Source organism: Typopeltis vanoorti, chromosome 7, assembly GCF_054136105.1.
Source record: "Typopeltis vanoorti isolate ZY-2024b chromosome 7, IOZ_Tvanoo_1.0, whole genome shotgun sequence".
Classification (NCBI taxonomy): domain Eukaryota; kingdom Metazoa; phylum Arthropoda; class Arachnida; order Uropygi; family Thelyphonidae; genus Typopeltis; species Typopeltis vanoorti.
In genome coordinates, this window is record NC_143555.1 from 70509700 (window position 1) to 70534882 (window position 25183).

At 36.0% G+C, this 25183-nt stretch overlaps 1 protein-coding gene across 1 annotated transcript in view; it reads left to right on the forward strand.

Annotated features, from left to right (window-relative positions):
* RpS3 (ribosomal protein S3) overlaps positions 1-25183 on the forward strand; it is a 59351-nt gene that overhangs the window by 9791 nt on the left and 24377 nt on the right. Inside the window, exon 2 of the mRNA XM_090395954.1 lies at positions 7291-7515. Within this exon, the coding sequence (XP_090252080.1) occupies positions 7291-7515 (225 nt within the window). The remainder of the gene's footprint in view (positions 1-7290; positions 7516-25183) is intronic.

Sequence of the window (25183 nt, forward strand, 5' to 3'; positions counted from 1 at the left end):
CTAGTTGATGCCAGTGGCTTGCTTGGTTGCTGACCTCCATGACATTATTTTGTTTGATTTGACCAGAATACCTTGTGAAATCTTTCATGTCCTAGAAGAATCAATGCCAAGATGAGTGCAAGCAGTTTTCTCTGCCGAAGGAAGCTAAAATGTTGGAGATCATATTTTGGTTCTTGAGTGTATATTGCAGAAACTTCTTGAAAATCTTAGGATTATAGAATTATTGCAATGTTTTGATGACCATTAGGCAAATCACATCAAATGCTTAGAGCAAAATAAAAGGTCACTTGCTTGTGGGAGAATGGATACTGAGTTAGAGAAAGCAAAGAGGCATAACAGGCTTGAGAGTAGAAATGAAAGTAGTAAAATGTTCAGTAGCTTTCTCTCACATTCCAGGATGTTTTGCATCTCGGGTATGATCCATCTGAAATACTGTACTGGAGAATCAATTCTGGAATTACTGTGTCAATCCTGAATACTTGGTAAGTTTATTTTGCATGCATGTTAAATTAATGTCAATAAGATTCGTTATAGTACGTCCACACTTTATAGAGCTTCACTTGGCTTGGTGCCAAGAATACTCGATTCATGCTGAAGGGGAGAAAGAAATGAAGGCTGTACGAATTGGTCACCAACATGCAAAATCACTTGCTGTATAGGTAAAATTTTCCAACTATTATATAAGCAAAATAGTTACCACTTTAAAAACTACAATGAACATAAAAAAGAGGTTAATTTTCTGACGTGTAATAATAAACAACCCATCCAAGAAGATGGATTGATTACCCTATTACCGGAATGGATTCTCCTTTTTTGTGACGTGCAGAAGTGTCGAAGGGTCTCGAATCTGTGGGTGTATAGCATTATTTTAAATTCTTATATTCAGCTTGCAGTTTTAATAAAGTTCTAATGACTTACGAATAATGTCAAAAATCTGTGGCTATTAGCATTTGCTATTTTATATAAATAATTTAGTTAAAATTTTTACATAGTGAAGTACTTCAATATACAGTTAATCCTTGAACAACAAGAGGGGGTTATGGAAGCTGAATCCCCGTGTTGTTCGAAAATCCATGTATAATACTTAGATTCTCTAGACACATAACTACTAATAGCCTACTGTTAACTGGAAGCCATAGACAGTCGATTAGCATATATTTTGTATGGTTATGTATGTATTATATACTATATTCTTACAATAAAGTAAGCTAGAGAAAAGAAAATGTTATTAAAGAAAATCATAAATAAGTGAATATACATTTACTGCACTGTATACTGTATTTATCGATACCATAATTTTGTCATCTGTATACAAGATGAATCTTATGTCAGTACCTACATCAATATTGTCTTTTATGATACAAAACACTGTAGATGTTATACGTATTATTAACACCAGACATGAAAAATTATGAGGCTAATCTTCTTGAATGGCAGGCAATTTCAAGTAGACTGATGTGGGCAAATATCAGAATGGGGAACTGAACAATGAGACTTATTTGTGCTTATGGTCCCACAGAAGGTTCTACTAAGGTAGAAGAGGAATTTTTTGAGGCTTTAGAGAAAGCAACTGACACAATGAGTGATGAAAAGTTGGTCCTTTTTGGGGATCTAAATAGCACAGTAGGAAATGATTGTCAGGCATACAAAAATGTTTTGGGAAAATTTGGAGAAAAGAGCAAAGCTAATAATAATGGCAATTACCTGTTGGATTTCTGCTCAGGACATGGACTGGTTATTACTAACACCATGTTCCAACATAAAAATGTGCACAAATTGTGCACATGGTCATATTCTTCTCTTCTCTCCATGTGCACATTTGTGCACATGGAGAGAAGAGCCAAAGAATAAGAAAAGTCTCATTGACTATGTTATTGTTGATAGTGATATTTTCTCCCTGGTGCAGGACGCGAGTGTACAGAGGATTTGAAATTGGAAGTGCTTGCCCTTTAGTCTTGAGCAGGATAAAATTGAATTTCATGATGAAAAACAGAAAAAGTTTTAAAGCAAATAAAACTTGGGCAGCTATCAGATGTGAACTGTAGACTGAAATACACAAATATTATTGAAGAAAAAATGAAAGGGTGTGAGAACAGGAACGATACTTTGGAGATTCAGTGGCAAATCCTGAAGAAAACATTGATTGATTCAGAGAGGCATGTGGTGAGGTTGTCTACAAGGATAGAAAAATCAGAACTCCGTGGTGGACGGGAAGTTAAGGAGGCAGTGAAAGAAAAGAAGAAAGCATATCAAAAGTTCCTGGCAAATAAGTCAACTTGTGTTCTTAGAGAACACAGAGACAAATGTAAGAAAGCTAAACACTTTAAAACTAGTTAAACAAAAGTCATGGGAAGACTGGTAAGAACATAGAAAATAAATATCAAGAACGTGGCAAAATATCCTGGAGGTTGTTGAAGAAATGGGGGAAAGAGTGTTGTAAAAGGAATTAGAGATGATAAATGAGTGATGTGAAAACTGGAGAAAAAGACATCCTTGATGTATGGAGCAGTTACTTCGAAAAATTGCTAAATGAAACAATCAATGACAGCACAGTGGTAAAAAATTGCACACTGACCAGGTATGCAATCAAGAATACATATCCATACTTGAAGTAGAGAAAGCCATCAATAGCCTGAAATGTGGAAAGGCAGCTGGAGTGGGTGATATTCAACCAGAAATGTTGAAGTATAGAGATAAGTCTTACAGTGGCTGCACAGTTCAGAAGGCCTGGACAGAGAGACAAATTCCAGATGATTGAAGTAGCACTCTCATACTAGAATTCGTCCCTCTGTCCAAGAAATACCTCTGAAATTTAGAGAATTACAAAGGTATTTCTCTACTGAGCATTCCTGGTGAGATTTATGGAAGTATACTTGAGAAACTGTTGAGAAGGATTGTGGAAGGGAAGCTTGGTGAAGAACAAGTTGATTCAGGCCAAGGAGAGGCTATCAGGATCAGATTTTCAATTGATGACAAATAGTTGAGAAATCATGGGAATATAACCAAGATCTGTATTTAAGTTTTGTAGATCTAGAAAAGGCATAAGACAAGGGTGCCAAGAGAGAAGCTATTCAAAACGCTACAGTTGAATGGGGTCAGTGGGGCATTGTATCAAGCGATACTTTCTTTGAGTTGTAAGTCAGCAATTAGAATTGAAGGAAGTACCTGGAAGATGGTTTAATGTTAAGTCTGGTGTCAGACAAGGATGTACAGTATCCCGTCTGTTATTCATTATCTATGTGGATCACATTACGAAGGAAAGTGGTATTAAACCTGATATCGAAATTGGAGATATTAATGTCAGATCTTTGACCTTTATGCTGACGATGCTATACTTCCAAATAAATCTGCAACAAGTCTGCAAGATTCCCTGACTAAATTTAATAACAGTTGTAATAGATATGGTATGAAGGTCAGCAATAACAAGACAAAGACATTGAAAATATCAACTGCATTGTGAATGGAGAACCTATAGAACAAGTAAAACATTTCAGCTACTTGGCACAATTTTTAGTGAAGATGGTAAATTAAATATGGAAATAGACAACAGAATCAACAATTCTGGTATGGTAGGAAGTCAACTGAATAAATTTATATGGAATAAGAGAGAAATTGCTCAAAACACTAAATTTGTTGTATACAAGACAGTATCCAAACCAATTTTAACTTATGGATCTGAGAACTGGTTTGAAGTAAAACATTTAACCGAAGACTAGAAACCGCAGATATGGGAGTCCTGAGAAAGATTATGGGCATGAATGACAATATCATATTAAAAATCTGGATATTATAAAAGAACTTCATATTGTTAGCATCTAGGAATGTGTTAGCAGAGCTAATCTCAGGTGGTATGGTCACTTAAACAGAATGGGAGAAGGAAGATTAGCAAAACAAGTGTTCTCTACCAGGTTGGCAGGAAAAAAACCGAGATATAGGTGGATTGATACAGTAAAAATTGCCTTAGAAGCTGGAAATATAAGATCTGATAATGGTGGCGAATGATATAGATAAGAAGTTAGTAATGATGTAAATTTTTCATGTAGTACTATCATATCCTGTACACCCCTTGAGGATACATGTCAGGAATTTGATGATGTCGACATGAAAAATGAAAAGATAATGTGAAAAAGAAGTTATTCATATTTATTTACAGGTATAACAATTTATGCATTGATAACGGAGAAGCAGTAATATGATTGCTTTAGGGTAGCCTACTGCAGTCTATATGATTGCTTCACAGTGGCCTAGCCTATACACTAATAAACAAATCGTTATAAAATTTTTAGTTTATTCTAATTAATTAAACTAATTAATAACTTCATTTTATGCAATTATGATTTAACACTGCATCTTGACGTTTGTTTACTTTTCTCTTGACTGTAAATGGCCATGTATGTATGGTCTGTAAATGTTTGTGTGCATAACTTTTGATGAAATTTAATTTTTTATAATCGTATATCAATATCATGGGATACCAGTAATTTGTATAACCATGGAGTCACAGTGTTCGATACTAAATATCGGTATCTGCAGTGGTTTATTCAGAGAATTTAAAAAAAAAAATACATGTGGGCAACAATTGCACATCTCAGGTGCATGTCTGTTCTGCTGTAGTGTTAGTTTTTGTTTTGCCTGTATGCTAACCGATAGCTTTGTTATTCAATGCTGGTGGTTTAAATTTCATTTTTTTTTTTAAAGCTTTAAGTCTATCCTTGCAATGTCAAAGAGGCAAAACTGCAGTTTTAATGATGATCCCCAGAAAGAATTCAAATTTATTAAACTGGACAAGCTGTGTAGTGATGGAACAAAAGTGTTATGCCAACATTGTAATGTCCATTTTTCCATTACTCATGGAGGCAGAAGAACCAAATTTAGAATTTTCTCTCATAGAGTGGTGTGTGATTGGAATGGATTGGCATTGTATGTGGAAGCAGTGTGCATGAATTCAAGAACAGTATGATAGCTGATGCATGTAGCCTTCCTCAATGAGTCCCTGACTCCCTGGATGTCTCTATTAATAATAATATATCTGCAGAAATCCCACTGAAATGTAACAACTTTACATCAGAGCTGTATGTGATAGAGCTTGCACTAAAATACATCAGATTCCACCACTACCAAATGTGCATAATATATTCAGACTTGCAAAGTTCTCTTCAGGCAATAAAAAGTCTAGGGCTATACTAACATCCAGCACTCTCTTGAATTCAACATATCCTCTTTCAGTTATGGAAACTACACTTTGATGTATGCTTCTGTTGGATTATTTTGAATTTATATTTTTTATACAGGTTTTTAACCTGTATAATAATATACAGATTTTTAATCTGTATATTTTTATACACAATTTTTTAACCTGTATAAAAGCCCCTTACTTATTACATGTTTTTAGCACGGCATGACAATAGCTGTCCTTGTACCATTAAACTCCAAAACAAACACGCTTGTTTCTTGCATCTTGTTTTCTAAAATACTAGGTCATGACAGTAAACTTCTGGAGGAATACCAGCTAATCTGTGACACCAGATGATTACACCACTCTAGATCCACAGATCTTGTCTACATCACCTGCTTTTGAATGTGTATCGACAGGTTTGGAGAAACCTATTTTATTGTTGCACTTGAGATTTCTAAGTCCTTTAATAGTTAAAGGTTGCTAGTTAAGGGCTGTTCAGTAGATTGCCATCTGTTTTCCAGCTTTTGTAGTTAGGTAGCTAGTTTTCTAAAAAGAAAAGTTTACTATGTGTAATGATGAACAATTTCTTCCCTTGACACTTTTTTTGATGTTAGTTACTTTTTTCATCATATACATAAATGACCTTTGATCTCAAATCCTGTCCATATATATTTGTTAATGAAATGTATACTCCATTCCTTTCCCCCCTTGCATTTTTATAAACATTGCAGTGCTCAAACATCCCAAGTTGAAGATCTATAACCATTGCCCTAAACACTAATCTCCATACTCTTCTTCAGTGATCATGACACTGTCATCTTCAGTGTAACTAAAACAGTTTTTGCAAAAAAAAAATCTTGCTTAAACTACCATTACCAGTGGTACCACTCAGCTCACCATTCCTAACTGATTTATCTTTTTGAATTGACTGCCTCTATCATTTCCTGTCACAAATGTGTCAAATCTTATAGCTTACTCAGCTTCAAAAAGAAAAGGGGGGAAAAAGTGTAGTTTTTTTGTTCAAGATGTTCTTACTTGTCCTGCTAGTTGCAAATCTAAATCTGCCCCAGCTTTACCATACATTTGGAATTGAGCACCAGAAATTTCTGAAAAGAATTATCGATTTAATCTAAAAGTGGGTTATAGGGCTAATTGTGACAATCCTTACAGGCTCACTTCAGTCACTGTCTTATAGATTGTCTGTTTCTGTATTATGTGTTTTCTGCAGATATTTCTATGGCAGGTGTTCCACAAAACTGGTATCCATTCCTTGCCATTCATTTCTCTCAACCCTACAGCAAAAAGAGTTTGTGAAGGTTTTTATGGAGAGTGGTGGATGAGTGGAATGTATGTATTACTTTATCATTGCTGTAACAATAATAAAGTAATAACTTATATTTGCTAATTGTGTGAGACTATCAGGAGCCTTTTGCAAGTGATGATTCAGTTTGTTTTCTGATGCTAATAAGTATCCATTTATGCATCAGATTTTATACTGATAAAGGCATAAAAAAGAATGCATTTTAATTACTTAAATATAAAGAGCCAATAGGCTTCACTTCTGCAATGGAACATTATTTAAATGAAAATTGTTCTCTTTGTTCCAAAATTAAACTCTTTGATTCCTATCTTTGAGTTTCTTATTCGGTTTTGAAACAATGTGGGATTTAATATTCCCTTAATTTAAATAATGTATTTTAAGTTTGAATTTAAGTATAATTAAAAATGCATTTCTGGCATTACATTATATAGTTAATTGTGCAATTGTGTGTTTTCCTTCAACCTAGCAGTTGGTGGTGTATCAATGCTACTTTCCTAGAGAATTATAAAACAAGGCGCTTTCCCATTACCTTCTTTGTCCAATAGTTCTGTGTCTGTAGATATGTGTATTCACGGAATTGATTTGCCTATTTTGAGGGACAAAAATCCGAGTTTCCAGCAGGGGAGAGCTCTTTACCCTGTATGAGTTCCCTCATAACTCATACGGGGTAAAGTCACCTTTGATTGAACAATCCTGATAAAGATTCTTTGCTCCATCGAACTCTCAATTGTGCAGTTAGCTATATAATAAATAACAGGACTTAAATATCAGATTTTTACCTTTTTTTTATCAGTTTGTTTCAGATGGTATCTTCAAAGCAGAATTAAATGAATTTCTACGTCGAGAATTGGCTGAAGATGGGTACAGTGGTGTGGAGGTGAGAGTTACACCAACAAGAACAGAAATCATTATTTTGGCCACTCGTACACAAAGTGTCCTAGGCGAGAAGGGTCGACGTATTCGAGAACTAACTTCTGTTGTTCAGAAGCGTTTTAACTTCCCTGAAGGAAGTGTTGAGGTATGGTTATCATCTCCACTATACGAAGTACTATTTTTGAGCTGGTATAACCTGTTTAATTTTCTCTTCCTGGTATCTGTATCAGGAATCTGTATTTAGTCCATAATGAAACATTTATGGAAATTCAGTTTTCGTTCTTGTTAATCAAAAATTATGAATTTGAATTTATTCACAAACTTGTTTATTTCCACTTGAAATACACTAGTATCATTTGAACTTATGTAAATTTATTTACTTAAGTTAGTGTATTTTATATCCATTAACTATTATTTTTCTACAAAGGGAGTAGGTGAGGTCATTTTGTCTTAAGTGAATTGTGCAGTATCCAATTTATTTTAATAAGTATAAGACAAATGTTCCATTGCATAAAGGAGGATCCAAGATTGCTGAAGTTATAAAAGTTGCATAAATCTATGAAATCTATTTATGGAATCAGCCTCAGCCCTAAGAAACTCTCCAAACCTCAACAAATTTGGTTGTATGAGACTGCCCCAGATTTGGGAGGCTTACATCAGTAGACCTTCAGCCCAACGGCCAAGAACACTTACTTAACCCGCTAGGGGGCACCATCAGGACTTTTTTAACAACTGTTAGTCATTATGAATCAAATGAAGTAAAAGCAAGATAAGAAAGAAAATCAACTAGATTTAAGCAACTTTTATAACTTCAGCAATCTTGGATCCTCCTTTATGCAATGGAACTTTTGCCTTCCTTCCATTCCCTTGGGACTGCCAGAGCTTAGACTTAAATGGCAGTGGCCTAGTCAGTGCCACTGCCATTTCACATTCTTGAAATATGCTAAATAGGTAAACTGAGAGGTATCTTGCATAAGTAAATTTTGCAATAAATCTGAAACCATCTGAATGAATAAGCAAGTTTTTTTAAAAAAATATGCTGTAAGAAAAAACTGGAAAGAGTAGTGATGCGGTGAAGTTTGCTGTTAAATATAATAGATAAGCAACAGCTGCTATTAACTGAATTGTTCATTAAAATATTTGTTTACAGTATTTGAATTACAGGCTAATTAAGAATGTTCAGAATAATTTTAAAAAAGCTTTTTTATATAAAAAGGTATTGGGATAACAGAAATGAATTCTCACAATCACCTCTTCAGAAAAAATTTTGGATGTTCCAACTTTGGTTCATAGCATAAAGTGGAGAGCATGTAATCTGCTTACTGTTATAGGACAAAGTAATGGAAAATTAACTATGTATCATATCTGGGATATTCTTAATAAGAATCACTTAATAAGCTTTGAACAGCATGATTTTTGTATAGGATGATTTTTGACAAATCTGCCTATTTTTTTTGTGAGTTGGAAATAGACTAGTTAGTGGCTGTGAGGTGATTTACTTGGATTTTAGTAAATCATTTCACATAACTTGATTAAAATACATCCAGTAGGTCCTGTTGATCATAAATTCACAGTCTACATACCACAGTTTTAGTATCCTCTTTTACACCTTCTTTGCATTCTCACTATATCTCTTCAGAACCAGAGACCTAACTGAGATTGTATTAAAGCCTTTAAAGAGACAAAATGACTTCTTTATCCTTTCATGTCAATGTTCATTTTACCATTGCAATTAACCTCTGAGTTGTATTTGCAATCTTTTCTATATGGCCTTGAACTTCAACTTCTTATCTACAAAAACTCCAAGCTCCCTGGCCTGATCATTTCTTCTAATTTAATACACCAATGGATATCTCAATATACCAAAATGCATAACTTTACATTTATTAACATTGAACTGACAGCCATTTTCACATGATGATTCTAGCCTATTAAAATCATTCTGCAAGTACTGGATATCATTTGCATTTCTGATTGCCTTGCCTATCTTGACATCATCAGCAAATAGATGTCTCCTGTCAGATCCTTTCAAAAAGTTGATGTAAAGATTGAATAACAGTCGACAAGAACTGATCAGTGAGGTTCACCACTGGCCTCCTTAAATTTTGCAGATTCACATTCCCTATACGTTTTTTGATATGTAAGTTAGCCATTAGTTTATAATCTAATTCCATATCCTCCATCTTATGTAATGGCATGCTATGCTGTATCTATTCCCTTTATCCAACTCAGCTGTAACATTATTATAAAAGCAAGTTAATCAAACATTATCTTCCCATTGTAAACCCATGCTGTTTGTTGCACGTTATAGATTCTCCATCAATTCATTTCTGTATATGAACTCTTGCCAACTTTTCCAAAATCATAAACCACATCAGAAATACTGATTAAATTGATAGACACATCAGTCTTTACACCACCCTTGTGTAATGGGATTATTCTTTCCATTCTTGGAATCTTCCCTGTACCGAGACTCAAATTATACAAGATCAAAGTCAAAGCCAGTTCAACTGGACACATTTAGCATCTGTATTTATATCCCATTGTATAATGGGATATAAATTTGGCCTGTATTGCCAAATACTTATTCAGTTTATGCAATAGTTCTAGTATTTCCTCTGCATACACCAGAGTGTCTACATGCAGTGAAGAGGTAGAATTAAGCTCAATGTTGCATACACCAGGTTGATAGCTTTTAGCAAAATGGGCACTTCTTAGTTGAACACTCTTCTGTATCTGCTATCTGCATACCACTTTCATTCAATAGTTATTCATTCTTTTATTTGCAACATGATAGAATTCTTCTGAGCTATCTTTGGTTTGCAGAGCCAGCTTCTTTTCATACCAGTGCTTAGTTTTCTGTACAATACTTGTAAATCTTTTGGCCTACACTGTATAATTTTCATAACTGAGTCATCCTTATGCACTCAATATTCCTTCCACATCTTTTTCTTAAAAAATCTCTTGCTTCATAACATTTACACACCGATTCACATCTGATATTATTGAATCAGTATTGTATTCTTTAATTCTCTCTATATGCTGCCAATATCCTTCCAATGTAGTGACCTGTAGAATGGAATACATTGGAATATTCTTTTCTTTTGGTAACAATTTCTCACCTTGTATTTTAACATGCAGCCTTTTCTTGTGAAATGTCCATGTCAGTACAGCCTGATTGTGTTACTAATTGGAGACAGAACAGTCACATCTTTAATTGAAACTCCCTGTGACACTATAATCAAGTCTAATACTCTTTGACCTGAAGCGACTTCTGTTAAATGCTGCTTAAGGAGTAATTATTTTTTAACAGTTTAATAAATATGGCTTCATTCTTCATTTTTTCTATCCAGTCGATAGTTGGATAATTAATCACCTAAGATTAATTGTTTAGCATACATTAGGGTTGATTTGGCAATGCATTTTATGCACTGTCAATTGATGTATTAGGTATGCAACAACAACCCACCTCACACCAGATAGCTTCAAATCACTGCTACATAGAATATTGTTATTAATATGGCAATTATTGCTTTCTTACTCTGCTCCCCCATCTTGTTTATCCTTCCTAAAACTACTGTTCCTTTATACTCAATACCAATTAGTATATCTGTCTCTGAGAACCTTCCTAATACCAACAATTTGAAGCCATAAGGTATTAACCAATGTAATAAATCCAGCTACTCCTTTGTTTTTGATACTCATGGTATCTGTGTATAGATATAAATTACCTTTTCAATACCCCTGTAGTCCACACAACATTGTTGGACAATTTTCAGATCTTTAAAGTTCAAACTAGAGGAACTAGTTTCCCTCTATTCTTCCCTCAAACTCATTTTCACACATCGGAAAACTTGCATCATACCTTCTACATAGCCTGTGCATTGAATCATTTGTTGTTATAGCCCTTCTTAATTCAGTAATGATTTTTACTTGCTCACCTCCAGCAATCTTCATATCCTCTCTCATGCTATATTTTTTGTTAGTTAAATTATTACCTATGAGAACTACAATCTTTCTTCTTTTCTCTTTTTCAACTGCATTTGTTAAATTTTTCATTTCAGCATTTTGATTCATCAGCTATTGATGATCCTCCTAGTACTCAAAAGTACTAGGAGGATCATCAATAGCATGTTGGCCTGGTTGGCGAAGTGGTTAATATATCTTCTCTCCAATGAGTGGGTTGTTGATTTAAACCCCACCATGGGAATGGATGTTTTGGATTGTCTTCAGGTGGGAGATGAACTATCCAGTCTGAGCAGGCTATCTTGTTTACTGGAGGCTTGGAGTGGCTTCAAAAGTGCTGTGTTTGGTCTCTAAAGTAGTTTCTGGTGGTTTAATATAGAATATATATATATACTAAAAAAAAAGAATAATACAAATATATATATACCGGGTGATCCAAAAGTCACAGAAAAAGTAAAAATTCAATAATTCAAAAAGTATAGACAGTAGCACAATGCAGTTTTCACAGAAATGCACAGAAAGACATGGGTTTTTTTTTAATAATGAAAAACTTTATTGCCAGAATAGTTACATTTGTCACCGACAGGTGACGCTGTAGCGGTCCCGAAGCTGCTACCTGTCGCTATTTAAACCGTCAGCTACGGTACATAAATTTTAAATGTAGTGAATACTGAAGTTAAACTTTCAGCATTTAACATTTATTACTGAAGTTAAACGTTCTGCCAAGGTGAGGCATGTTATCGTTACGAGATAAAGCACTTTTAGTTAAGTTGTATTATCAGAACTCCGAATGTGCAAGTATGGTTTTGCGCACCAATCGTTTGATGAGGGGTATTAGAAGTGGAAAGGGAGGATGTCTTGTTCCTCACTGATAGCTATGATGGAAAGGTTTGAGGACACTGGCAGTTTGGAAGCACGTGCAAGAAGCGGGAGACCCAAAAAAACTATTGCAGTTGTGCAAAAGGTCGAACACAAGACTGACACACAATTGGCAGGTTCCGCACATGGGGAATGCAGTGTGCGTGAAATTTCAAGACGAACTGGCATTTTGTACGGGACTGTGTGGCGATCACTCAGGATCATCCTGAAGAGGTATCCTTACAAAATCCAAACACGTACAGGAACTGAAACCAACCGATTTCGAGAGACGTCATGAATTTGCAAATTGGGATTTTCAACAGATGGAAAACAATGCAGACTGGCTGTCAAATGTCCTGTGGACTGACGAGGCACATTTTTCGCTTAATGGAAGTGTAAATGCACACAAGTGTCACATCTGGGCAAGAGAGAACCCACACGCGAATTTGGAAACCCCTTTGCATCATCCAAAGGTGACAGCATGGTGTGGGTTCACTGCGTCATTAATTATAGGCCCCTTTTTCTTTGAGGAAGTCTACAGCGGTACATTTCGAACTGTTTCTGTCATAGGCGAACGTTATGCAGTGCTTTTAAGAGACAGCATCATTCCCTCCTTGCAAGAGAGGCAAGCGCTCCATAGTGTAACATTCATGCAGGATGGAACACCTCCACACATCACAGGTCCTGTCCAGCACCTGCTGCGATCGACATTTGGAGATGACCATGTCCTCGGTCGCTCTTTCCCGCACGAATGGCCACCAAGATCTCCAGACCTTGCACCTTGTGACTTTTGGTTATGGGGCTACTTGAAGTCACAGGTGTACAAAGTTCAGCCGATGTCATTGGCCATGTTGAAAGAAGCTATTCGCCATCATGTGACAGGAATTACAGCTGAAACCCTCTTCAATGCTATGCAGGGTGTCGTGCCACGTCCGACGTCCATTCTCATGAATGATGGCCGTCACATTGAACATTTGTAATCCTAGCTGCATTGTGAACTGTGCTGTGCCACTGCAGAAACTACTGACGCAACTGAAGTGCCACCTGTCGGTGGCAAACGTAACTATTCTGGTAATAAAATTTTTCGTTATTAAAAAAATCCCATGTTTTTCTGTGCATTTCTGTGAAAACCGCATTGTTCTACTGTATACTTTTCGAATTATTGAATTTTTACTTTTTCTGTTACTTTTGGATCACCTGGTTTATATGTTACTGTGAAAGACTGAAATTAGAGAATGTCAGTATTCTCCGGTGAATGTCGACACATACCAAATACGTCAGTGAAAGACCGACATATTTGGTTATGTTATTATACATTCGAACCATCGCCGGCATATGTCATGTGTTCCACGACTAAATGCAGTTGTAAAAGCAAGGGACTTGTGCAATTCAAAGTGTCATAACAGTTTAAGTTGTAATAAATAAGATTGCATAACGTTAATCACATAATTTATGTGTAAGTTAAGTTTATTATTAGTATTATTTTCTTTTTTGTCCTATTTTGACATATATCATAATATTATTTCTCCTATTTTGACATAAAAATATTTTTATTCAACATTCACCATCAGTGCATGCTGAATGTCGACATTTGCCGGTGTTAGTGAGAAATAATGATATTCAGCAAATATTTCATACATACACCAAGCGACTATGTGAATGCTGACATTCACCGGAGAATGTCGACATTTGCCAGATATCGGTCTTTCACAGTAACATACACACACACACACACACACACACACATATATATATATATATACAGTCTGCCAAAAAAATGTACACACTTTAACAGATGTCATCTATGGACTTTTTCAAAGTTGGATCAAATTACGGTAGCAATGTGTAGTATGATGTTCTCTCAAAAGATGTCATTACTCACATTAATACTAGCATTAACACATGACTGGTACGACAGTCAAACAAAATGGCTGAGGCACGATTGTCGTTCAAGGAATGCAAGACCATTTTAAAGTACTATTTCAAATTTGAGAATGTTGTTGAAGTGCAACAACAATGGAGGCGTGAGTTTGCAACACAACCTCCAACATGCTTGACAATTGCACGTATTCATGATAAGTTTGAGACCCATGGTACCATGTGTGATGTGCAGAAGGGAAGATCCAGGAGGCCTTGCACAGCAACAAATCCTGCTTCCTTGGCTATGGTGTTAGAACAGTTTTTACACGCTCACCACAGAAGCTTACCACACAATTGTGCACATGAGACAGGAGTTAGCAGTGCAAGCATACAGCGCATTCTTAAAGCCACTAGATGGAAAGTTTACATCCCAAGATTATTACATGCAATGAATGAAGACGATCCTGATTGAAGAATGCAGTATTGTGAGTGGTTTCAACACATGGTAGATGAGGAGTTTGTGAGGAAGATGGTTTGGTCTGATTAAGCACAATTTAAGCTTAATGGAACAGTGAATCGGCATAAATTGTGTTTACTGGACTCCAGAAAATCTGGGTGTTCATGTGGACAAGGCAGTCGATTTACCGGTGCTCAATGTCTGGTGTGGATTGTCATCTAGGGGTTTAATATGACCATTCTTCTTTGAAGGTGCTGTTACTGGTCAAGTGTACCTAGACATGCTATCTATTCCAATGTCTTTAACAGGCCTTTAAGGCCCACAACCTTCCAAGCATGCTTGGATTTCATAACCGAAATATGAGGATAGAATGGTCACTCCTATGCCTCAAGGTATTCTTGGCTGTATTCCTGTGTGTTCACGGGGCCGGTTTGCTTGCTTGCGGGATGAAAAACACCAGATAAACTGGCGGAAAAAACCCTACTGCCTGCGCCCAAGACCGGCTAACTTGGCTATGGCTGAGGAAGATCCTTCAGCTCCTCACGTCACCGACGGGAATCGAACCTAGGACACTCCTTCCCCAGGCATATGGTTGCAAAGCGCAAAGCCACTAGGCTAACCGTGTGGACCTAGACATGCTATGCACATCCATTTTACCTGCCATTCATGCACTTTATAGGAATGGTCAATTTCTCTTCCAACAAGATGGTGCACTATCACCAAAACATGAGAGCTTACCTCAATGAGAGTTTGCAGGGACAATGGATAGTTCAAAGAGGTGTAGTTGAGTTCCACACCTCCACACATTCTCTTGATTTAACACCCTTGGACTTCTACCTATGGGAGACTCTAAAAGATGTAGTGTATCGTAGAAAACCAGCTACATCACCTGGTAGCCCTTCGGAAAGAAATTGAAACAGCATGTGCAGTAATCCAACCGGGCATTTTGGCCAACATTGCCCATGCAGTAGTTCACCATAATAAGAAGTGTCTGGATACTAATGGTAACTTGTATTCATCCCTTGATGTCTGTATAAATTTAATATTACAATTTTTATACAGGTTTTTCATTTGCTGAAGTGTGTATATATTTTTTTTGGCAGACTGTATGTGTATATATATATATACAGACAGACACACACACACACACAAATATATATATAATAAAAAGTACATTGACATGTATGGATAAGGAGATGGTTGTACATCTATATAAGGCATTGGTCAGATCACATATGGACTATTGTGCTCAGATTTGGTTACCTAGTTTTCATTGTGGTGTGAAAACACTAGAGGGTCCAAAAACGAATAACCAAAGTGATATCAGGACTCTGAACTATTGGTTATAAAGAGTGTTTGAGAGAATCTGGATTACAGAGGTTGGAAGATAGGAGGAAAAGAGAAGATATGATAGACCTTCAGATTAGCTAAGGGATTCTATTAGATCAATACAGAAGAAATGATAAAAGTGGATGTTAAGATGGGAAGAACCAGGGGCCATCTCGCTGGAAGTTGTATAGGGAAGTGGTGAAGAAGGGAATGAGGAGTAGATTTTTTACATGAAGAGTTGTTAGTGTATGGAATGCATTGCCTGAGTTCTTTATGAGTGCAAGTAGTGTAAATAACTTCAAAGCTTATTACAATAGACATGTTGCTGGTTGAGTGGGTCTCCCACGATGAGGCTGTTGACTCCATGGAGGTTGCCGAGTGTGTTTTTTACCACTGTGCTGTGAAGAAGCACAGTGGTAAAAAACACTGACCAGGCATGCAGCCAGGAATACATATCCATACTTGAAGTAGAAAAAGCCATCAAAAGCCTGAAATGTAGAAAGGCAGCAGGAGTAGATGATATTTGACCAGAAATGCTCAAATATGGAGGTATAAAAGTCGTACAGTGGCTGCACTGCACAGTTCAGAGGGACGAATTCCAGATGACTGGAGTAGAGCTCTCATAGTATCCATATATAAAAAGGGAAATAAAACTGAATGTGAGAATTACAGAGGAATTTCATTGCTTAGTGTTCCTGGTAAGATATATGCAAGTATACTTGATAAACTGTTGAGAAGGATTGTGGAAGAGAAGTTTGGTGAAAAACAAGCTTGATTCAGGCCAAATAGAGGCTGTCATGATCAGCTTTTCACTTTACGACAGATAGTTGAGAAATCATGGGGATATAACAAAGATCTGCATTTAAATTTTGTAGATCTTGAAAAGGCATATAACAAGGTGCCAAGGGAGAAGCTATTCCAAAAGCTACAGTTATATGGTGCTAATGAGGCATTATATCAAGCAATACGTAGTCTTTATTTGAGTTGTAAGTCTGCAGTTAGAATTGAAGCAAGTACAGGAAGATGGTTTAATGTTAAATCTCGTGTCAGACAAGGATGTACAATATCCCATCTGTTATTCATTATCTATATGGATCACATTATGAAGGAAAGTGGTATTAAATCTGATATCAAAATTGGAGGTGTTAATCTCAGCTCTTTGCTTTATTCGTATGTTATACTTCTATATAAATCCACTACAAGTCTGCAAGATTCTCTGACTAAATTGAATAACTGTTGTAATAGATATGGTATTGAGGTCTGCATTAAAAAGACAAAGACAGTGAAAATAGGCAGAAACATTGAAAATATCAATTGCATGGTGAATGGAGAACTTATAGAACAAGTAAAACATTTCATCTACTTAGGCACGATTTTTAGTGAAGATGGTAAGTTAAATATGGAAATAGACAATAGAATCAACAAAGCTGGTATGGTAGGAAGTCAACTGAATAAATTTATTTGCAATAAGAGAGAAATTAGCTGTATACAACACAGTGTTTAAACCAGTTTTAACTTATGGATCTGAGGGCTGGTTTAGAAGTAAAACACTTGACCAAAGACTAGAGACCGCAGATGTGAGAGTCCTGAGAAAGATTGGGAGAACTTTATATTGTCAGCTTCCAGGAATGCATTAGCAGAGCTAATCTCATCTGACTGTCTCACTTAAGCAAGACCGTCAGATTAGCAAAACAGGTGTTCTCTGCCAGTTTGGCAGGAAAAAGACCCAGTGGAAGACCAAGATATAGATATAGATATGGATTGATACAGTAAAAAGTGCCTTAGAAGACAGAAATATAAGACCTGATAATATTGGAGTCTTGACATTTAACAGACTAATTTGGAGGAAAATTGTTGATAAGTTAGTAATGATGTAAATTTTTCATGTAGTACTATCATATCCTGTGCACCTAGTACATATCAGGAATTTGATGATGATGAAAAATTGAAAATCTCCATTTATAGAAAACCCACTCACAGCAGTAGATTTTTTCATGCACAATCTCATCATTATCTGCCAAAACTTGGCATTGTTTCTATACTAAGCAAATGTCCTTGCTCGCTCCCTCTGTGAAGAAGAGGATATCAACAAAGAACTAGTTTCTTCTTGCTACCATTTCAGAAAAATAGTTATTCTAAACAGAACGCTGCTATTCAATCCATCTCCTTGCAGTATCGAAGACAGAAATAATGTAAAAGACGATATAATTACCATCAGCTCAGTTTCTTCTAAGTTAGCTCAAGTTCCAGACTTCTTTTTCTCCTCTGCCCAAGCTCCATTTCTTACTCAGTACAGATAAACAGAAACATAACAGCTTAAAATATCCCATCGTTTACCTTGTTTGGTACAACTGTAACATAATTTGATCAGACTGAAAAATCCTTTGAATCCATCTAGAAAAGCATATGGCAGAACTGGAGCCAGAGCACTGTCTGATGACATCCTCAATTCTGCTAACACTAATGACAAACTATTACTCACCCAGTCATATGGAACAAATCCAAAGAAAGCATCCTCAGTCCTGTACATCTTGGCTATAATCTGATTGTCACTGCGCTGCTATCCAACTATGGCATTAACAAGATCATGAATGCGTGTATATGCCAACCAATAGAATGCTTTCGAATGTCAATATGCTGGTGTTTTAATTTATAGTTATTCTCTCACAATGTTTGTTTCTGTTTCTCTCTTACTCATATAATGCACCCAAAATGAAACTATGAACATATGGCAGAACTGGAGCCAGAGCACTGTCTGATGACAACCTCAATTCTGCTAACACTAATGACAAACTATTACTCACCCAGTCATATGGAACAAATCCAAAGAAAGCATCCTCAGTCCTGTACATCTCGGCTATAATCTGATTGTCACTGCACTGCTATCCAACTATGGCATTAACAAGATCATGAATGCATGTACATGCCAACCAATAGAATGCTTTTGAATGTCAATATGTTGGTGGTTTAATTTATAGTTATTCTCTCGCAATGTTTGTTTCTGTTTCTCTCTTACTCATATAATGCACCCAATGAGGACTTCTAAGAAAATGAAACTAGTTGTGTGGTTTATTTAAATAAAATATAGTTTTTCTATTTTTATTTCTTGGCTTCCAGTCATTTCATGTACTTCAGATGTCTCTCAGCCGAGTAAATCCATCATACTGGGTTGCCATAAATTAACTTTTTCTCTTTGGAGGTATCTGTAGCTAAAACTAATACATGGAGCGAGACCACATTTTATATTGACACTTTCGAAGGCATGGGGAGATGAATTCTGCGAAAAAAAGATTTAGTACCAAAACTTGTTGATAGGAGAAATTTTGGTACTGGCAGAGCCAAAAGCAGTCAGATATTTGCAGTAAACGCAGATAAAAAGGATTATGCAAATTTTACTGTGCATATGTGACAGCAGTGCCACCAATTCCACTTAAAAAGGGATTGAGAACGCTCAGGCAGTTATTCGAATGACTGACGAATTGTGCTCAATATGCGTCCTATCTTGCCTCAAGTTATCAGTCAGTTCTTTCAGAAGGCATGGCCGCCTCAATCCCCGGACATCACTCCATGTGACTTTTGGCTGTGGGGGTATTTGAAATCCATTGTGTATGTTGGTGGCATTCCCAACTTGCATGTCTTGAAAGAGAACATAAACGGGCTGTTATGAACATCCAATCTGACTCCTTACGCTCAGCTGTAGAGCATGTTGCACACCGGATGCAATTTGTTGTACACAAGAAAGGTCAGCACATTGAAAATCGTGTATGTGGTCCAGAGGACCCTGATTCAGATGAATGAAACATTATTTCCTGTGAATTCAATCACTACATTAATTTCTGTGTCTCTTGCAAGTTGTTGTTGTTGTTTTAGTTTAATTATTATTATTATCATTGTAACGCCGCTGTCGCTTACACCGTCGAAATGTTATTATTCCATTTTATCTGCCTTTAATGTTATTTTCGGCTCCGAAAGTGCCAAAATTTCCCCTATCGACGACTTTTGGTAGTAAATCTTTTTTTCGCAGAAATCATTTCCCCATACCTTCAAATATAAAATTTGGTCTCATTCCGTTTATTGATTTTAGCTACAGATGCCTCCAAAGAGGGAAAGTTATTTTATGGCCACCCTGTGTGTGTGTGTGTGTGTATCAGCTAACACCTTTTATTCCCTTATAGGGAGTAGGCGAAGCCTTCATACCCTGTCTAGCTTTTGGAGACTGAATGGGCAGTTCAATCTCCACCGGTAGCTAATGAGAGATAGCTGACCCGTGTCTATTGCTAATTATAGCAGCCACCGATGAAGAGGCTGGCAAACAAGTGCTGCCATCTCTTGGTACCTAACCCTAACAAGATATGTTACTGTCTGAAATAATATGAGTACTACGGTCGATTTTCTTGAGTTTCCAGGAGGAAAAACCCACTTGCCTGTGCCAGGGATTGACTAACTCGGGAACCGGTCAAAGAAAGGCTTATTTGCTTGGCATATTTAAATAACTTTCATAATTATAGGTTATTTTTATGGCTTGAAATTACCAGATTTTTTTTTCTTCTGCATAGTTTTTGGTTTCATGTTATGATTTGTCACACTTTTGAGCAAGTACAACATGATGCGAGATGTTTTATGCCCTATATTAAGTTCCTCCATTCGGCGACTTGACTTGAATTTAAGTCTAACTTCAAGCGACCAAGCTCAGAGGACGCAAGTGACACTGAGCTACACAGGCTATATATATATATATATATACATTTTTTACTGTAGGCATACAACTTTTGATGAGTGGGAATCAAAAAAAATATATCCTTTACATTCTGCTTTACTTACCTGATTATTGTTATCCAATAATATCTTACTGGCTTCAGTGCTTTGTTTCTCCTTTTATTAATTAAGTTTGTTGCCTCTAAATGTTTCTTGACTTTTCTGATTCCTCTGTTTTCTGCACTATTATTTATTTTAGTCTTGATTTCAAAAGTTAATTCATTTCAATATCCTCATTAATTTTGGTACTGCCATGCTTCTTTTCATTAGAGCTAGCCTCTTGTTTTCAACTTCACTGTTCAGACTAGCATTCCTCTTTGTTGCTGCTCTGTTGTTCTTGTAAGTTTATATACCAAACATAATGAAAACACAAAACAGACTTCATAGAAACTTCATAGGAATTAAATAAACTGACCTTTTATGATATAACCTCAAATTCAATTTGAGCCCAACTGTATGACTTTATATTCTTTTGAATTCATTCACCAAGAGAAATTCTAAATACTGTAATATTACCTATCAGAAATGTCTGTATCAATTTGTCAGCCTGATTGGCTAAGTGGTTAGTGTACCCAATCTCCAACCAACAGGTTGCTGGTTTGAATCCTGATATGAATGGTTGTGATTGTCTTCCGGTCGAAGATGAATTTCATTGCTTGGTGTGAGACCCACTTATTGGAGGCCTGAAGTGACTGAAAAGTTCCATGTTTGGTCTTTAGATCAGGGTTTTCAGACTATGTGAAAGTAAATTTTAAAAAAATATATATATAATTGATAAAAATGGGGGGGAAATTCTCAGCCCACCTGCAGTGCAAATGCACTATAAGTTTAGTAATAACTTTTTGTGGGTGGTAACCACAAAAAAAAAAAAAAAAAATTGTGCATATCAAGTTTTGAAATGCAGATTTTGCATAAAGCTCTACAGTTTATTTCCATCTTTTTTCCCATAGGCAATTTCTAAAAAATAAAATTCAAGGATTAGTGATTCTTTTCTTTATTATTTTGAAATACATTTTTTGACTTTTTACTATACTTGATGCTACAGCAAAATGCATTTTGTTTCTGTGTGGTAGTAGGAGGGAGAGAGAGAGTGCAAGTATAATTTTATTCACTAAGAATATTGTTTTTTTAAAAAAACAAGAGAAATATAAATGAAAAAAAGAAAGAGTGATATACATGGCAAATACCAGGAATTGTAGATTTGCTATCTAAGCTCAGTCAACATGCAGTTCATGTAACACCTAGGTGAATCATGTGACCATACATTATAATTCAGTTTCATTATTGGTTTGTTATTTTTTGCAGCAGATTCTCTCACACTTCTTTCCTTGCTCCTTCCCTCAATCAGAAATGCTTACATGCAAATTTAGAGAAAATATAGGTTGTGTAATTAATTTTGTGCCATAGTAATTTCTTGCACTACCCATAACACTGCAACTGTAAATTATTGGATATTTATTTGTAACAACATACTGTATTTGTATTTATTCATGCATCTTATTTTTTGCCTCCTTGAAGGTGTCAGTCATATGTAAATAGTTCATATCTCATGAATGCCTGCTGAAATATAATTCACTATATACTTAGTTTATATTTGCATGGTATATTTAATTAACTTTCATAATTATAGGCTATTTATATGGCTTGAAATTACCAGATTTTTTTTTTTCTTCTGCATAGTTTTTGGTTTTATGTTAGGATTTGTCACACTTTTGAGCAAGTATAACATAATGTGAGATGTTTTATGCCCTATATGAAAGTTTTAAGGATGGTTATTACTTTATGTTGTTTCCTATTCTAAGTATCTGGAGTTAAAGAATTTACTAAACAAGTCATAAGAATTTTTTTTTTTCTCAATACATCATCATCATCATCATCAAATTCCTGCCATGTACCCTCAAGGGGTGTACAGGATATGACAGTACTATATGAAAAAATTACATCATTACTAACTTCCTATCTACAATTTTCCTCCAAATCAGTCTGTTACTTGTCAAGACTCCAACATTATCAGATCTTATATTTCTATCGTCTAAGGCACTTTGTACCGTATCAATCCACCTATATCTTGGTCTTCCTCTGGGTCGTTTTCCTGCCAACCTGGCAGAGAACACTTGTTTTGCTAATCTTTCCTCTCCCATTCTATTTAAGTGACCATACCATCTGAGATTAGCTCTGCTAACGCATTCCTGGATGCTGACAATGTCAAGTTCTTTCCTAATATAATCGTTTTTAATATGATATTGCCATTGATGCCATCTGTTCACGCCTCTAATCTTTCTCAGAACTCTCATATCTGCGGTCTCTAGTCTTCGGTCAAGTGTGTTACTTCTGACCCAGCTCTCAGATCCATAAGTTAAAATTGGTTTGAACACAGTCTTGTATACAGCTAATTTAATGTTCCGACTAATTTCTTTCTTATTCCATATGAATTTATTCAATTGACTTCCCACGATACCAGCTTTGCTGATTCTGTTGTCTATTTCTATATTTAGTTTACCATCTTCAGTAAAAATTGTGCCTAAGTAGCTGAAATGTTTTACTTGTTCCACAGATTCTCCATTCACAACACAGTTAACATTTTCAATAATTCTGCCTATTTTCATTGTCTTTGTCTTTTTATTGCTGACCTTCATACCATATCTATTACAACAGCTATTCAATTTAGTCAGAGAATCTTGCAGACTTGTAGCGGATTTATTTAGAAGTATAACATCATCCGCATAAAGCAAAGAGCTGACATTAACATCTCCAATTTTGATATCAGTTTAATACCACATTCCTTCATAATGTGATCCATATAGATAATGAATAACAGAGGGGATAATGTACATCCTTGTCTCACACCAGATTTAACATTAAACCATCTTCCTGTACTTCCTTCAATTCTAACTGCTGACTCACAACTCAAATAAAGACTAAGTATTGCTTGATATAATGCCCCATTGACACCATATAACTGCAGCGTATTGAATAGCTTCTCTCTTGGCACCTTGTCATATGCCTTTTCCAAATCGACAAAACTTAAATACAGATCTTTGTTATATTCCCATGCTTTCTCGACTATTTGTCGTAAAGTGAAGATCTGATCCTGACAGCCTCTATTTGGCCTGAATCCAGCTTGTTCTTCACCAAGCTTTTCTTCCACAATTCTTCTCAACCGTTTCTCAAGTATACTTGCATAGATCTTGCCAGGAACACTCAGTAGGGAAATACCTCTGTAATTCTCACATTCAGTTTTATTTCCCTTTTTATATATGGGTACTATGAGAGCTCTACTCCAATCATCGGGACTTCGTCCCTCTGTCCAGGCTTTCTGAACTATGCAGTGCAGCCACTGTAAGACTCTTATACCACCATACTTCAGCATTTCTGGTCGAATATCATCTACTCCTGCTGCCTTTCCACATTTCAAGCCTTTGATGGCTTTTTTCTACTTCAAGTATGGATATGTATTCCTGACTGCATGCCTGGTCAGTGTTTTTTATCACTGTGCTGTCATCACTGCTTGTTTCATTTAGCAGTTTTTCAAAGTAATTACTCCATACTTCAAGGATATCTTTTTCTCCTGTTTTCATTTCACCTTTATCATCTCTAATTCCTTTTACAGCACTCTTTCCTCCATTCCTAAGCTTCTTCAACAACCTCCAGAATATTTTGCCACCTTCTTGATATTTATTTTCTATATTCTTGCCAAAGTCCTCCCATGACTTTTGTTTAGCTAGTTTTACACACTGTTTAGCTTTCTTACATTTGTCTCTGTATTCTGTAAGAGTAAAAGCTGACTTATTTGCCAGGAACTTTTGATATGCTTTCTTCTTTTCCTTCACTGCCTCTTTAACTTCCTGTGTCCACCAGGGAGTTCTGATTTTTTATCCTTGCACACAACCTCACCACATGCCTCTCTGGCAGAATCAATCAATGTTTCCTTCAGAGTTTGCCACTGAATCTCCAAGGTTTGATTCCTGTTCTCAAACTCTTTCATTTTCTTTTCAATAATATTTCTGTATTTTAGTCTACAGTTCACATCTGAGAGCTGCTCAACTTTTATTCGCTTTAAAACTTTCTTACATGTTATTCTTTTCAATATGAAATTCAATTTTATCCTGCTCAAGACTAAATAGTGATCACTTCCAATTTCAAATCCTCTGTACACTCTGGTGTCCTGCACCAGGGAGAAAACATCACTAACAACAATAACATAGTCAATGAGACTTTTCTTATTCCTAGCCTCTTCTCTCCATGTGAATTTGTGCACATTTTTATGTTGGAACATGGTGTTAGTAATAACCAGTCCATGTCCTGAGCAGAAATCCAACAGATATTTGCCATTATTATTAGCTTTGCTCTTTTCTCCAAATTTTCCCAAAATATTTTTGTGTCTCACAATCATTTCCTACTCTACTATTTAGATCCCCAACAAGGACCAACTTTTCCTTTTTCATTGTGTCAGTTGCTTTTTCTAAAGCCTCAAAAAATTCCTTCACTTCTACCTTAGTAGAACCTTCTGTGGGACCATAGGCACAAATAAGTCTCATTGTCCAGTTCCCCATTCTCATATTTGCCCACATTACTCTACTTGAGACTG